This window comes from Schistocerca cancellata, chromosome 4 (assembly GCF_023864275.1).
Source record: "Schistocerca cancellata isolate TAMUIC-IGC-003103 chromosome 4, iqSchCanc2.1, whole genome shotgun sequence".
Lineage (NCBI taxonomy): Eukaryota > Metazoa > Arthropoda > Insecta > Orthoptera > Acrididae > Schistocerca > Schistocerca cancellata.
The window spans coordinates 548,730,107-548,747,592 of NC_064629.1; the positions used below are offsets into that span (position 1 = coordinate 548,730,107).

The 17,486-nt window shown below is 39.9% G+C and overlaps 1 protein-coding gene across 1 annotated transcript in view; it reads right to left on the reverse strand.

The window, feature by feature from the left end:
- Positions 1-17,486, reverse strand: part of LOC126183348 (protein OPI10 homolog) — a 93,419-nt gene that overhangs the window by 34,560 nt on the left and 41,373 nt on the right. Inside the window, exon 2 of the mRNA XM_049925230.1 lies at positions 1,269-1,398. Within this exon, the coding sequence (XP_049781187.1) occupies positions 1,269-1,398 (130 nt within the window). The remainder of the gene's footprint in view (positions 1-1,268; positions 1,399-17,486) is intronic.

A 17,486-nucleotide genomic window follows, 5' to 3' on the forward strand; every position in this document is an offset into this window, starting at 1 on the left:
CTTCAGCTGTTTCCAATGGGAGCACAGTTACAACATGCTGCAGGGAGCTGATGTAATCTGTTACTGGTAGCATTTCTTAAGCGCACTCAAAACTTTGTTCTTTCGCAAGGGATAACTATATCCTCATCCTGACCTACATCTACATGGTTACTCTGCAATTCACACTTAAGTGCCTGGCAGAGGGTTCATCGAACCATTTTCATACTACTACTCTACCATTCCACTCTCGAATGGTACGTGGGAAAAAGGAACACCTAAATCTTTCCGTTTAAGCTCTGATATCTTTTATTTTATTATGATGATCATTTCTCCCTATGTAGGTGGGTGTCAACAAAATATTTTTGCATTTGGAACAGAAAGTTGGTGATTGAAATTTCGTAATGTTGATCAGTGAGATAAATTACTGAACAGCCCCTTGCTTCCTGTCTTGGCTTTTTGTGCAAGTGAACAAATTTTACTTTCTGGCATCGACTCTGCTTGTGATCATGTCATATTGTCCAATTATTCCGAGGATCTGCAGACAGTGTAGCTGACACATAAAGATGGAGATGAAGGAGCTCTTTTGAAGTGATATCTAGCATTTGTCAGGTGTCACAAATTCTCTCTTGTACTAATACCAGGCTTGCATGGTACATAGTCCTATTGGCCACTGGTGTGTTAATATGATAATCTGGTTTTGGCGAACACAGCTATAACTTGTTCATCTTGACATCTCATCAAAAAAATCAGAGTACTGAGAAGCCAACATTCCTTCTGGTAGACCTTATCCACATTGTGTAAGTTGTGGAACATGTCCTCACCACAGAGTGAAGTTATAGTGTATTAGGTTTTCTTGGTGCAGTTGATTAATGACATGCTTTGGGTGTTCAGTCGAGCTGTGGAATGAACAATTCTGCTGGATCCCCAGAAGCACATCATTCATCAATCATGCCAAGGAAATGTGAGAGAGTAGTTATTATCTGAATCCACAAATCAAAATTGCAAAACATAAGATTTGAGAGCAAATTGTTACAACTAGTATGTTACTTAAAAATGTGTGATTTATATGCTGAATAACCCTACTGCTACAAACTGACTGTAGTCCATTACTTTTACATATACACATATGACATATACGTATATATATCACGCAGGTGTTTCATTATTTTGTGTTGTAAGAAACTTAGGAACATACTATCTGTCATTTTCAAATCCAGCAACTGCCTCAATAACAAATAAAAATTTGATTGATAATTTCAGTTCATTAAATATTCGATAAGCAAATTTACCTAAACCACCAGTTCCTGGTGGAAAGGATTGGACTCCTGTTAGAAAAACCACAACATGATTGATTGAATCTGCATCTGTAATAGTTGTTGCAAATTTTGTTTGGTCACACTGTTGAAAATCTGTTTGCACCTGCAACATAAAAGAAATTGTTATCCATAATTCAAATTTATTCACAAATTCACAATATTAATGACAACAGCTAAAAAAACTAATAGTACAAATTTCCCACAGGTTGCAACAGCTGCATCTATAAAAATGATCATCAGCTGTGCCACTCTGTCTGTAGTAGCACACATCTGTATCTAAGGCAGCAGAATTCAGAGTACGAAGCAATCTGGAAATGTAGGCCATCATTTTCTTTGTTTTAAAATTTACTGACATCTGACTTACACAAGTGATACTATAAACAATTAAGATTACTCGAGGATATTTGTAGTAGGATGGTCTAATATTCACCGATGCCATATAAACACGGATACAGAAACTTTAAATGTATCTGAGTTGGCACCTTCCAATCACTTACACACAAGGTGCCAGTGGCAGATACAATGAACGTGTCCTAACACACCATAACACCACCAGTAGAAGTAACCAGCATTATCATCTTGATCTATGCTTTAAGAATTCTCTCTTGGTACTACGAACCTGGCTTGTAATGACTTTGGCTTGTTTCTGATTTTTGATTCTTTTATCAGTCTACTTCAGCACTGCAATTGCTGGCTGGACTGCCTCCAACTCCAGTCTCTCACACTAGTGCTATTTCATCACTTTGGCTTGTAACTTCCGCAGCATCGCTGATCAAAGACAGTCGCCACAAGCAAGTTTTTCTATCGTGACTGACTGAAAACTTGACAACAAGGAACACTGTCAGCATGCAGAACTGGTTATGATGGATCCATAATTTTCTGCATTGAGGAAACAGCAGTTGGAATAGTCGCAACAGCAGTTCCAACAGTAGCAACAACTGTTTCAACTAACGCAGCAGAAGCAGCAGCAGCAGAAGCAGCAGCAGCAGCAGCACCACCACCACCACCACCACCACCACCACCAAGACAATTGCTATTTCTGATTCAGTTCATCACTGTGTTATATTACGGTACTCCAGGAGTCATTTATACAAACTGATCAAAGTTTATACACTCTAGTTGATTCCAGTATGCTAGAATTTTCTGTTGTCTGTGAGTTACTGACTAAACATTACATTGCCAAAGTCAAATTACAGTTCAAATTCAAACAACATAAAAAACAGCCATGTTCATCCTATGCAATATAGGTCAAAAAATTGCAAGGCTTATCATGCCAGTGCAATTTTGTATGTGCATGTTGCAATGTGTCTTATGCAATATCTGTAATTCCTGGTGTAATTGTCAGATTAATGCTAGACAAACAGGTTGAGGTGAAAGATTTAGCATTTTCAGACCCATCACTTGAAGAGGTCTTAACCAACAGTGCAAGCATTAGAAGTAGCCGCTTCTACTCATCAAATGTTTCAAAACAGGACTGATGTAAGTACTTTGTAGAGTAGCCAATGTTGTCAGTCAAATAATGACACACATTCATAGTAACCATCCCCAGATTTAATTAATTTTCAGTTCACCAGTATATTACAAAGCAGCCAAGAATTTGTCCATTGCCCATTTGCATTGGTAGATGCTCCTGTAAGGGAGCATATAACTCATTGTTGAACATCAGTATCTTTTACATGTCATTGTCACTCCCCATGTCACTGCCTTTCGATCCCATGGTATTAAGTTATATACATCTACCCCAAATGCTACACCAAACATGAAAATTGACAGTATCCATATTATGGCATGAAGTACAACGCGAGCCATAAATGTGGCATCCTAGCTAGCATCTTGGTACCACAAAGCAGAGAGGGATGAGGGCATTCTGCAGTGACTAGGGGATAACACTAAGGGGACAAATTAAGGTGCCAATAATTTACAAGAAAGTACCTCACACACTAACATAGCTGGTAGTTAGTTCACGGGCAACAACTAATGTACCTATTTGGACTTGACATTTTTACTTTATTTGGGTTCCAAATCGATGACCATGTAGCATTAGCAACCATAGTAATTCCATTTAGTGCTTTGGAAAAACTTTTTCACTAGTCATAAGCAGTTCCAAACTCCCAGAAGTATCAGTGATATGCTTTCAACAATGTGCCCTCTACCTCAGCAGTCCACAGCTCATGGTCTTGCAGTCGTGTTCTCACTTCCCGAGCATGGGGTTCCGGGTTCGATTCCTTGCGTGGTCAGGGATTTTCACCTGCCTCGAGATGAATGGGTGTTTGTGTCGTCCTCATCATTTCATCATAATTCATGAAAGTGGTGAGATCGGACTGAGCAAAGGTTGGGACTTTGTGCAGGTGCTGATAACCGAGCAGTTGAGCAACCCACAGCCAAACATCATCATCATCATCATCAATCTCAGCAATTACACAAATAACATTCATTAGCACCCCACCACAAAGCATGCAAATGCAGACACCCTATCCCTGTGCTGATGGGCCCAGGCAAATGAGTATGATGCATGTGAGACATTATGTTTTGCACTCAGCAACAAACAGCATCAGGTTTTGGATGAATCACTAATCACTGCAAATGAGGTAGCTACAGACACTGTCCAGGAATCAGTACTCCATAGGATAATGTTGCCAATAAAGGGAGGATGGCCAGAACACCAACAGAAAGGCACCGATTCACAATACAGAAGCTTCATTTACTTATTCCATCAATTCACGATGCTGTTATACTAACAATAACAGAAGAAGAATGTTGTTCTTCTGCCCTCAATCCACCCACACATTCTCCAGTTGTTTCACACGTCCACTTGGTAATGTCACAAAGATTTTACAGCCCACTTTCAAGGAGCAATGTGGATGCTTGTGGTTGATACACTCTACAAGTTTCCGTACATGGCACACATGTCCAGCACTTCAGGGCCTGGCACAATTTGACCATTGTCCTAAATTTCGGCAATAGGGGGTGCACCACCACATAATTTGTCCAACAATGCCTCTCAGTTTGTAGTTTCCACATCTCAACAGTTCTGCAGTGCAGAAGCATGGAGCACACAATCACTGCACCCTTTTCACCTAGCATGTAATTCCAGGGCAAAGTGGAGGGTCAGGACATTTCATGTTCCTGGCCACCTATAGATCCACCTCCATCAACATACAAAGCCCAGCCAAAATTCCGGACAGGTGCAGACCCTATACATTATTTGACCTTCTACACCCCACACAGCAAGCCTGGAACTCTCACCCACATGCAACCTACAACTGTGCTGGACTCACAACTTCAGTTGAGTGGATTCGAGGTGTTGTGACTGATCTCAGAGGGGAGCCAGCTTTCCACTCGTGGGCCAATGGCAGTAGTTGCTGTGTCACAGGAGCCAGCTGTGGCCACAACTAGTTGGCAATGGACACACACAGGATGCCAGACACACAAATAGCTCAGGTGGCAGGTGTAGGCCCTCCCTGCCCCCAGACACCAGCCACCCGAATGTGCTTGCCTTACACGAGGTACAACCTCCTACTCTGCTGAGAGCCAAAATGACCCATGAAATGAGTGGTGGAGCAAATATGGGTAACAATGGAGCTGTAGCTCTGTTCTCCATCCCAGCCTCTCCAGGCATCAGCTGCTCCACATGTAGGGTCGAACGGTGATTTGCAACCACTGGGCCAGCAAGGCCCAGTACATGCACCTACATCGACAACCAGGTAGTCCTGCCTCCAAACACAGGAAGTAATGTTTGAAGATACTGATGTCATTCCACTCCCTCCACATATACAGCCATTTTTGGCCCTACATGCTGATTAAAGGGGGAGAGAGGGGGGGGTGGGGGTAGGGATTTAGTATCTTACAATACTGATAATGATTAGGAGGTAGATACTTTAGCTATATCTGAGTCAGCACCTTCAAATCATGTCCGCACGAGACACCAGCAATAGGTATGCTTGACATATCCTATAATGAGCCACTGCTAGGAATGTATGGTCTCTGGTAAGCAGCTTTAATGTCCAATCTTGCCAAGTCATTATGTGTTGTCTTCCTATGAAACTATTGATCAAGTGTCGTAATAGTACAGTAAAGCAACCTGGCATTATCATTGTGGCTGCCTGTCCGGTTAGCCGTGTGGTCTAATGCATTGCTTTCTGGGCGGGGAGGTGTGCCGGTCCCCGGCACGAATTCGCCCGGCGGATTAGTGTCCAGGTCAGCTGTGCCGGCCAGTCTGTGGATAGTTTTCCATCTGCCTTGGCGAATGCGGGCTGGTTCCCCTTATTCTGCCTCAGTTACACTATGTTGGTGATTTCTGCGCAAAAACTTTCTCCACTTACGCGTTCACCATAATTACTCTACCATGCAAGCATAGGGGTTACACTCGTCTGGTGTGAGACGTTCCCAGGGGGGTCCACTGGCGGCCGAACCGCACAATAACCCTGGGTTCGGTGTGGGGCGGTAATGGGTTGAGTGGACTGCTGTAGCCTGTTGTGGGGTTGTGAACCACTGAGGGCTACAATGGAGACAAAGCCTCTCCATCGTTTCTACGTCCCCATTTCCATACAATACAATCATTATGGACTATGCTTTTGGAATTCTCTCTTGATACTATGGAGATGTCTCATGCCAACTTTGGTTTGTTTCCAGTTTTTGTTTGTTCTACCAATCTACTTTGGCACTTATTCACCAACTGTGCGGTCGATGACCTCCTTCCAGCTCTGTTGTCTCTTGCTTTTGTGGTTTCACTGCCCCAGCTTGTTATTTCCACAGCTTAGCTGCTCTAACAAGTGTTTCTATTGGGACCAAAAGAAAACATGACAACTTTTTTTGGTTCTTATCCATAAAGTATTATTCTTTTTTCACATCACACACTGCCCCATTCTTCTCAAACGTGGCATAAAATTTTATACGGACCATTTAGTTGTGACAAAAATGCAGTATTTTTTCCACCCTTCAATAGCCTCCGGGAGCTAAGTCATGTTCTCACATTTATGACAACTTTTTAGTCTACTTATGTTGGTCAAACAGAATGTTTCTCATGTGGAAGTGGTGGTGGTGGTAAGAGACAAGAGATAAGATGATAGTAACTGGCTGGTTGACTGATAAAAATGAATAAACTGGTGATTATACTGCACATTAATACCTCCCCTTTAATCCTAACAGTTTAGGGAGGATGTCAGACACAACATAAACTTAACAAAAGGAACCAGAGAGGAAAGATTAGGATTTAATATCCAATCAACACTGAGGTCATTTAGCAATGGAGCACATATTGGAGAAGTGTGGGAAAAGAAATTGGCAATGTTGTTTTCAAAGGAACCATCCTGGCATTTGTCTTATGCAATTTACGGAAACTGTGGAAGACTTAAATCTGGATGACTGGATAGAGCTTTGAACTGCTATCCTACAAAATGTGAGGCCAGTTCCTTACCATGGCACCACCAAACTCTATCATTCAATCTTCCAAAACAGATAAGTTGCCATTAGATAAATCTAATAGGAGATCTTTCAAATATCTGAAGATTACCTATTTGTTGACAAATTAAAAAATTACACAATTGCAGTAAAACATGGTATAAAGAGAGATGTAAATAGTTACCATAAAACTGCAGACTACATCAGTTCTTAAAATATCACGTAAGAGAAGAAGTTGATAGTGGAGAGACTAAAATACTATAGCTAAGCACTAAACTAAAAAAGAATGAGCCAGTCACTATGCAATACATTAAAGTCTCCAACCACAACATTAAGGATGGAGTCCAGAAAGGCCACAAACTCTTAAAATGTGTATCACACATATCTCACAGTAAACTAAAATGGAAAGCAGCTCCCCCACTTAAATATACTTCTGCCATCATATCAGAATTTACAATAGAATACTGAAACGTACGAGCCAGAGACACCATGAAAAGGTGGGTCCTCTACTGGTGTAAAGTAGTCATGGGTCCGAGGACAAAGCACAATACTTTCTCTCTCTTGCATGACCGGAAGGGGGAATATCACAGTCGGACCATTGATTTTACCAGTCACAGTTTACTGTCTCTTATGTCCAGCCATTCATCATTTCATTGGCGCACAATCTGGGTAAACAATAAGGTGACATATTGCAAAGAAATGATAAAACATTCCACAGTACATTCTGTGGCTGTTATGCTATCTTTCTCATTTCCCTGGATTCTGATATGCCCTGGTACCAAGCTGATTCCTACTCTGGCTTTGGTAGCAGGAGAAGCAAGTCCTGAATTAGCTGGATGGTTCTCCCTGAAGGATATATTTGTTGAATCACTTGGAGGGCACTGCGGGAAAACTGTCCCTTCAGTCACAACTCAATTGGAGCATATTATGAAATTCTTTCTTGGATGATAATTCACCTGCTCCAATGCCTTCAGGTTTGCCTGAAAACCATTAACTGGTCAGACAGACCTTTTCGCTGGATTTTTTAAAGCAACTCAGCAAAGTTAATTTTTTTATCTTATTACAATTGTGATCACCAGACTATATTTTTTGATAATTTTATTTTTGTGATTTAGGGCAAAAAACTTTGGTGGTATGTATGCCAAAAAACTATGGTGGTATGTATACCTTGCACAGCCATTTTGGGAGCTGTTATATTGGTGGTAAGTGTATTTCCCACTGTAGAAACAAAGCATTTTTTTTCCACAAGCGACAAGAATAGCGATCTCACGGCAAACAGAAACTGATTGTTTAAACATTTGGTACAGTGAACTACCACAAGATATCAGGCATAGCCAGAAGTAGTACGTAAGTTACATTCCCAAAAGATTTCTAAAACCACTAAGTTGGCGGTAGGTATGTTTCCAAAGGCGTTCAAAGGACATATGAGTTTGGTGGTAAGTATACTTGCCAAGCCTTTGGAGAAACTACTTTGGTGGTAAGCATACTTCCCAATGGCCGTTAAAACAATATTATTTAATGGGCTGTATAGGTGCCATGGCCCTAAAAGCTGTATCTTACAACAAATAGAAACTACAGATGGTGCAGCAGACTACCACTAGATTCCAGGAGAGTACAAAAATGGTACAACATATTTCCGTAAATGCAGTAAAAATATACAGTTACTGGTAAGTATATGCCCCACAGCCCACAAAAGGGTTAGGACATGACCAGGGAAATGATTGAGAAGTCCCTCTCCTCCTGGTTACACCCATTAGTAAACACTGCTTCTTTATATTATAGAGACACAAAACTATGCTGGGAGTACTTATGATATGACACTGGTTCATGCCAAAGTATATATGCCTGAAACTGTTTAGCTAGGAAAATTATTTTTTCCATCTCAGCTTTTTCTGGCAATTTTTTGGTTATACAAGCAAATTTCTTATATAATTTTATCTGCTTAAGGCCTTAGTCAAATGCCATGCCATTGACTTTACAGGATATTGTTACTCCTACAACAACTCAGGCAAACTTTATGCATGTGAAGCGATACAAGTAACGTGATCAGTTTACAGTAATGTGCCATAATAAATGAATGTCTTAACCAATCCCTCAGATTTTGTACTAAATTATTTAAAAATACTCTGTCAAATTATATAATATGGAGAGTATTAATCAGGACTAACACGACAATATTAAAATTAATAGTCACTCAAAATTAGTTACAGTTTATATTTGGGTGATAGGCGAGTGATAAATGTCAGCATTAAAGAAAAAGAAGGACATTCCATTTGAGGAGATGGCTATTGACTTATTACAAAGTTTTATTTTTTATTTTTGACATAATCACTTTCTTTTAACACAATCATAACTGGTTTTGGCATACAATCACCATCTTTATATGCCATAATAGAGAAAAGAGAAGTTTATATTGAGACCTAAAACAAGTACAAATATTTTCACTTCGTCTACTTGTGAGCTTCGTAAAGTGCTATAAAAATGCAAATGGTTTGTGCCTACAGGCAGCATTTGGTGAACAAGTGTTCTTGCACTGTGTACTAAACATAAAACTGGAAATCAGGTAATTATATATATACAACTGAGTATACTTTTCCTCCCCTATTACACCGAGCAAGGTGGTGCAGTGGTTAGCACACTGGACTCGCATTCGGGAGGACGATGGTTCAATCCTGTCTCCGGCCATCCTGATTTAGGTTTTCCGTGATTTCCCTAAATCGCTTCAGGCAAATGCCGGGATGGTTCCTTTGAAAGGGCACGGCCGATTTCCTTCCCTCTCCCGAGCTTGCGCTCCGTTTCTAATGACCTCGTTGTCGATGGGACGTTAAACACTAATCTCCTCCTCCTCCCCTATTCTTTGCACTACATGCACATCCTTTGTAAGACATTCTTCAATCACAAAAACCATAAAATATGACACACATTACAATCAAATTTCAATGAGTTATTCATAAAATGTGAAAATACAATACAGGTCATTAAATGGTAAAACCTATTTAAAACAGAGTAAAGTCTTTATGTGAAAAGAGACAGAGTAGCAATCCTTATGGTAAATTTTTCTGGTGCCTAATGGCACTGCTCTTCAAGCTGCTACGTATTTACACCACTGCACATAAGCTTAGGAGAGATGACACAGAAGGGACGAGCACGGAAGTTCCCTACTGCAGCTCACTGACACACTTCTTCTGGCTGTGAGGTGTTTACGTTAGATGGGCAGATGTTAGGCAGTGCAGACATTGCTTGGATGGCACAGTGTGGCACTCGTTCACAGGGAGGCTCCAGCTGATGATGGACCTTTGGAGATTCAGTGCTCTGGAACAGCTGGCTTTGCTGGTTCTTTATCTGGGTTATCTCCACATCTTTCCTCCGCAGGACAGATCATTCGACCTATGAACATTTTCCAACATTGGCACGGGATGTGGTAAACTCCTAGCTCTTAAAATCCTTTGAAGATCTCAACAAGGCTTTCATCTTGAGTGGCAGGCAAAATACACACAACATTATATTTCAAGCATATCCTCCCAATTTTCATCAATATGTTAGCAACGTACAGGATAAATGGCATTGCAGCACGTTTCTCTCCTTCCTCTTCCCAGGCTCCTTCAGTTTTATGGTACGCAGGATCCAGTGGTGGTTGTAACCATTCTTCTGGAAAACTGTCTGCAGGTACTGCAACTCTACCACTAAATTGTCTTGGTCGGAAATTTCACAAGCCCTGTCCATGAGTGTACTGAGGATGCCTTCTTGTTCTGAGTGGGCACGACAGCTAGAGGTGTGCAAGTAAAAATCTGCATGTGCTCATTTACGATATACACTGTATCCTAGTGTGCCATCCAGTTGATTAGCATGTCCAGGAATGGAAGTTACTCTGTGTAATACATGTAAACAGATCAGCAAATTTCAACTATGTTACACTGGGAAGTGAGGGCAAGGACAAGAAAGTGTATCACATCAATGGTGAAGAACAACTCTATAGCAGTCCCGAAGTGTGTGCTCTGTCCCATGTTCAGAAGACACGTATCTTCTGTCATCAAGAGTCAGCAGCTGAATCCCTGGTAAACGTAGTAAAAGTGCACAGCATATGGTTTGTATTAAGGTCCCACAGATACAGAACTGGGAAGAGGGAGGGTGGAGGGCACAGAATGGTGAGATGAATCTCTTGCTCAACTGGTTCCTGAGGAGGTTTATACGTTGGTGGCAGTGAGGGGAACAGAGACGGCCATTCCTGTTGTCCACTTAAGTCATCCACCCCCTAGCACAGGGATCTCAAATAATTAAAATGTGTTTATTACAAACATAAGCACAAAGCTCCACCCTGAACTAGCAGTTTGAGTTCCTTAAAAAGTATCCTGAAGCCATTTACATTCCAGTATAATATGGGAGCCAACTCACAGGTGATGTTTTATTTTAATTTTTCCCTTATCTATCTGTCAAGGACAGAACAATTTAGACATACACAGAAGGCCTTACTGGTTCCCTCATCAGTGTCATACATGCTTGGACCTTTATCTGACGAGCACAATGTGATCTGAACGCTGTCAACTCTTTGTTTTAACAGTTCTGTTTTGTATTACTTTTTTCTCCTTCAATGGTGACAGCAGTGATTCCATTATTGGAGACACACTGGTTGTTCTTGGTCTGTCTGCAGTTACAAGCTTGTGTCGTACATTTGTCTACAAGCTTTGCTAGTGACAGGGAGCAGACGTCTGACTTAATCATGAGTCCATTACTGTATGTACACTTGCAGGTACAAGTGTTCACTTCAGCTGTTAAAGTACGAGTAGCGGAATTCTTTTTCCGAGTGTTAATCTGGCTTCATACACAAACAATGGGACAAATGGGGAGGGGTTAAGACCTCTTTTGCTTTAGAATATGTAACAACAATATCCTCGACTTTATTTTCGTATAAAAAGTCTAGACTCCAAAATGAATGTGTTTCTGAACAGTTTACAGAGAATAATGGTGCTGAACATGTGAGTTTACCTTCATGTACTGGTTCACCACATTTCCCCTTTCATTCTACATGCTATCTATAATGATGGCACTTGAAACAGTGCATGTGGCTGATGAAACGCAGAATGCAAGTTCAGCAAATATACCATGATATAGGGCTACAGGAAGTTTTTGTTCAGTTATATATAAAACAGTATTGCACACTTATGGAAATGAAATGTGTTACACTGTGAAGCACCACTCTGATATTTATCAAATTTTGTGGAAATGTTTGTCACATAATGGATATTAAAAAACTTCCAATACATTCAAAATTGATTTCAGTAAGGGGTTTGCCTCTGCACAGGCATGAATACTCTCTTGCATTCACTGTGACATGGTAACAAATAGCCTCTGAATGTCATGTCGAGAAATTTCTTGGCATACTTCACACACATGTGTCAGTTCATGAAAATTGCTAGCTGGAGGCTGGTATGAGAATATACGTCTTCCTACCACACCCCACACGTGCACTATTGGCGACACATCAGGCGACAGGGCAGGCTAGTTAAAGATCCTTAAATTCTTCTAGGCATCTGTGGTGTGAATTTCAGTGTCGGTTCTTGCATTATCCTGCTGGAATATGCCATTTTGTACCCCTGTAATGAAGGACATAACCAGCAAGGTACGCTCTTCTTGCCACACACTGATATGCAACCAGCATCCCTTGAACAAGCAAATTTAAAGCAGAATCTAAAAAAAATTCTACTCAATCAATGTTTCTACTCAGTAAATGACTATGTAAGCCAATGAGCATTTTCTGATACTGTTTATATTATACAGAACTGAAAATACTGTCTTTTGCCCCTAAGCTTTTTCTTATCTTTGTGTATCTAATGGACTGCTCTTGTGTCATGTAAAGTTTCTACTTAATTATTGTAGGGTATATGAAGACTAGTTGCCCAGGGAAGACAAAAGTAAAGCCCTATGGAAAACAGACTGTGAAATTAAAATACCATAAGTGTACGCTTACATAAAGTTGTGTTACTATGTATTGTGTAATCTAGTATTATTCTGTGTTACTATGTATTGTATGATCTTGTATTATTCTGTGTTACTTTCTATTGTATAACCTTGCATTACTTTGTCTGTCCTTTTTCATTTTCATATTAGTACGTTCCATTTTCTTGAAATGGTTTTCAATAAATTTACATACATTTGGACCACGTTCTTGCAATGCTTATTCTCTATGGATGGATAAATAACACTGAAAAATAAAAAAATTACCAAATCAGTCTTGTCATCTCCGTGAGTTCCCCGCACCAAGTCTACAGTGGTATGGGTCCCTAGAACTGCAGCTTCCTGAGACCTTTTATCATGCCGTCTACAGACACTGATGAATAAGATGGAACTGCTGAACTTTCCATATGGTGATTAAAGGCAAGGATAGGGAAACCTCCCATACAGTTCACAGGCTATGGGATACAACAGAGTCTGACCTTTGCATAGTCACCACAGATACAACTCAGGTTCCATGAGAAAGTGTTGCCAAAATTCCTTCTCACCCAATGCTACAGCCTATCACTGTAAATATTAGGATACAGCTGCCAATTATAAGAACCACCCAGAAACCATGAGGGAATTTCAGAAAGGCAAACTGGGTGTCTATCTAGAGGCCAACTTATGGTTATGCTGGACTAAACCCAGTATTAAAAACTGTAACCGTTTCTTGGGCATAAGGAGTGGAGTAACAAAGCATAGCACACATCTTTGCTTCTGGAAAGAGTGCATCACGTGCTGGAACATCAAGACAGAGAAGCTTTATCAGGTACATGAAAGAAAGAGACATCATCAACTTGGCCAACAACTGCTACTAGCAATTAATATGGGAAACCACCATAGGCAACTAGCGTTCATCTATTCAACAAGAAAATGATGATCCCTACTGAGATACCTTGGAGCTGCAACCTCTATGTTACACAGCCAATCAAAAGTATCTTGATAACAATTAGCAGAGCAGATTAAACAAAGTCCATAGGAAGTCCCATTTGAGTAAGAATTTAGGAAATCTGTCAAGGAAAAAGTTCGGAGAATAGAGAGCACATTTAGTGAAAATCCCATTTTATTCACACCCTTTAATGAAGAGGGAGTAAACAAGACTATAAATTCAGTGAATTGAGGAAGACTAGTTAACATCAGTGCATATGCAGGGCGTCCAGCAAAGGAGTCCCTGATTTCAAAATTAAATATGTCAAAAACTAAGACTGATAGACGAGTGCAACAAAAGGTCTTTATTGCAAAAGCTGGAAGAATTTTATACAAAAGTTTTGAAATAGTTCAAAAAGTTGCTAAAAGATGGCACTGTATGCTGTGCAGCTCACACAGTATCAGTGTGCATAATTAAACTCATTCTCACCAAGCAGTGTTTGCAATCACATCACAACCTTTTTGAAATGTCCACCACTCACAGTATGGAGGTGGTGCAAACAAACAATGACATTTGTTATTGCATCCCACAGTGTATCAATAGAAATGGATTCAGATGCCACACAGGTCACTGATTTGAGCACGTTCAGTGTGGTGGGATGGATCTAGTAGACAGTTCCACACAAAAAGAAGTCACAAGAAGTGAGATCGGGTGAATATGTAGGCCAATCCATTCCCATGTCATTCAGTTTGTAATAAACCAATGCAGTGACTCTATTTCTGAAGTATTCATCAAGAAAGTGAAACACTTGTTTGATGCAATGCAGTCAGGCCCCATCTCTCATGAACCATTCAGTGCCTGGTTGATGCCCCAACGCTAGCTGTCAGGTGACAATCTGTTCCAAAAGTGCAATGTAATGTTCACTAGTGATCATTTCTCACACGAAAAAAGAGCCAATAATGCCTTTGCTGCATACCGTAGCCCAAACAGCAGTTTCACTTCTCACAAATGAGGGTTTTCAGAACCCCAGAACTGTCAGTTTTACTTATTCATGCCTTCAGTCAGGTGCAAGTGTGCTTCCTCTGTGAACCAGATGCAGACAACACCAAATTCCTCATTATCAGCTATTGTGAGAATCTGGTTCATAAGTCAGCCCTGTGTCACACAGCTCATACAGGTGTGGCCTGGTGGCTTTGGATTTTGAATTGAAACATGAGTAGGCTCTGTCTCAGTATTTTCTGTGTGTTGGAACACTTCAAACCAGTCTCTGCTGCAATTCCTCAGTCGGAGTTCCTTGAATTTGTTGAATAATTTCAGAAACTGTGGTGACATTTTCAGGACTAACTATGGTTTGCCTGGGGCCAGCATTTCTCACTAGTTCCTCAGCCATGCTGCCTATCCATTGGAATTTGGTGAATAGTTTGTGAATGGTTTTCACATCGGGTACTTTTGGAACATTAATCATATTTGAAAACCGACACTTACTGCCACAGCCCAGTTTTCCAACATGTGGTATTCCAGTTAAAGAAAAACATGTTGTTCAATTGAATGCATGTTCCCAACCACTTCCTTTGATACACTAACATCTTTTCATGTTTCAACAGTGAAACAAATCACTCTAAGCTGCAGCGCACTATTTATAGGTGCCACATATTGCAATTACAGCACCATCTGTTGGCAGCTTTGGAACTATTTTGAGACTTCTGTATAAAATTCTATAGCTTTCACAATAAACATACAGTTTGTTGCACTCATCTACCAATCTTAGTTAAGATATTTAATTTTGAAATCAGACTCCTTCGCTGGCCGCCCTGTATTATGTAAGGGACTGGTTTGGTATGCACCAGTTACGTAATATCCACACAATGAACAGATCTAGCATCTTTCCATATGTCTGCTTTGCTGATCTATGTATATTAAACCAAACTCATAAAACTGTAGGACTCCAGACCAGTCAGTTCCTCATGTTAGTTTGCTATCACACTTCAGGGTGTTTAATACTCTCAGATATGTAACTCAAGCCTTCATATGATGCAGTCAAGTCAGTTTGTTGTCAAAATGTAGATTCAATAATGCTACCTGCATTTTTAAAATGGTGCTTTTCATGAGGAGGACAGGGAAGTTAGAAAGACAAGATGAAATCCACAAATATGGTTTCCTATCACGAAAATTTAAAACATATCCTAAATATTAATCATTCTTCTTTTATGTCAGCTGAAGTTGATACATACAGTCTGGAGAAAGAACAGAAATTCTCCCATAAAGGGAGTTCCTTAAGCAGGAGATTGCAGGGCAAGCTGGAATTTCAAAACCACTCATTAGTAATGCAAATGCTCAAAACAAGAAAACATGGTGCCAAAGCCATAAAACCTGGACTATGGAGCAATGGAAGAAAGTCATTTGGTCAGATGAGCCTTGTTTCACACTGTTTCCAACTTGTGGCTGAGTTTATGTCCCAAGGATGAAACATGGCTAGAGACGCGTGATGATTTACGCAACCATATTGCGATATTCCATGGGCCCAATGGTTACTCTGCAAGATCGTATTACTTGTAAGGACTATGCGGCCATTTTGGCTGATCATGTATCCCATGGTACACTATTTGTTTTCCAATGGTGATCCTAAGTGACATCATGAATGTGGAATAAGTAAAACAAAATCTTTTAATTTAAAAGAGAATAAAAACTTGTCAAAGAAAATGTAAATGCAGTCACTCATAATCAAAGTGAAAATCATCTGCACCAAAGTTACTTTATATCTTTGTGAACATTATTCTTATTTCTGGAACTGATTACACGAACCGAGCTGTTTGTCTGAAAAAAAAAAAAAAGAGACATATTATTTATGCCACATTTCATTAAGGAACAAATATATTGGGAAGCGGTAGTTAGTATCTCCAGATCCTAGAACACCTCACTGCAAGATGTTCTTCAGTTCGCAACATAAATAATTCGTATTAGGCCCCTACGTGCTTCAGAACACAGAAAACTTCTTGCTTATCACAAAAAATCATCTTGCGTGACATTATGGAATGAAAATAAGCAACATATTCTAGCATTTTATTTTTATATCACTTTCCTCTGACAGCATCCACATCACAAATAAAGATTTCTTTAGGCACTTCAGCAGTGTTGTGGTCTGTTTCTGCCAACTGACTTTATTATCAAGTTGTAATCCCAAGAATTTAATTTTTTCTGTCTGCTTGTCATTATATTTTATACATACAGAGTGATTCACCCGAACTGTTCACCTCAAATATTTCCGGAGCCATTTAAGTTATCATAATTATGTTTTCATCCAGATGAATTGTGAGAAAGTACTTACTGAACAACACAAGACTCTTTTAATAGCTATATTAATTACAGAGATATAGGTATCAACTTTGCTTTTTGAAATGGGACTAAAGTAATTTCTGCTGCTAATATTGCAGTTCTAAAAGAGACTAATTCAACAATGTTTCACTCTTCAAAATCCGATGACTAGTTTCAGAGAAATTACAAGATTTAGAACTTAGGACTTATCTGTTTCGAACATGAAACCAATTTTTATTTTATGCAGAAGGTTTGTGGTTTCACACACACACACACACACACACACACACACACACAAAAGGAAATGCACAACATTAGATAAGGAGGAAACAGGGTTCACTGCCGTGATACGAGTATAAAAGGGGCACCAATGAAATGTAGCTTTCATTTTGTCTGTGTCACTCACTTCTGATTTAAAAAAATAAATATTTTTCACAAACAAAGAGAAACAAGATATGCTAATTCTTCATGGAGAATGCAAAAGGAAATCAGAGGGAACAGCTGAGTTGTACACCCAAAGATATTCTGACAGATGGTGTCCAACAAGAATCATAAGGGTATTGGAATAATACACAGAGGATAAGGAGCAAGCCTGCAAAAAGCAAAGTGAGTTAAATAAA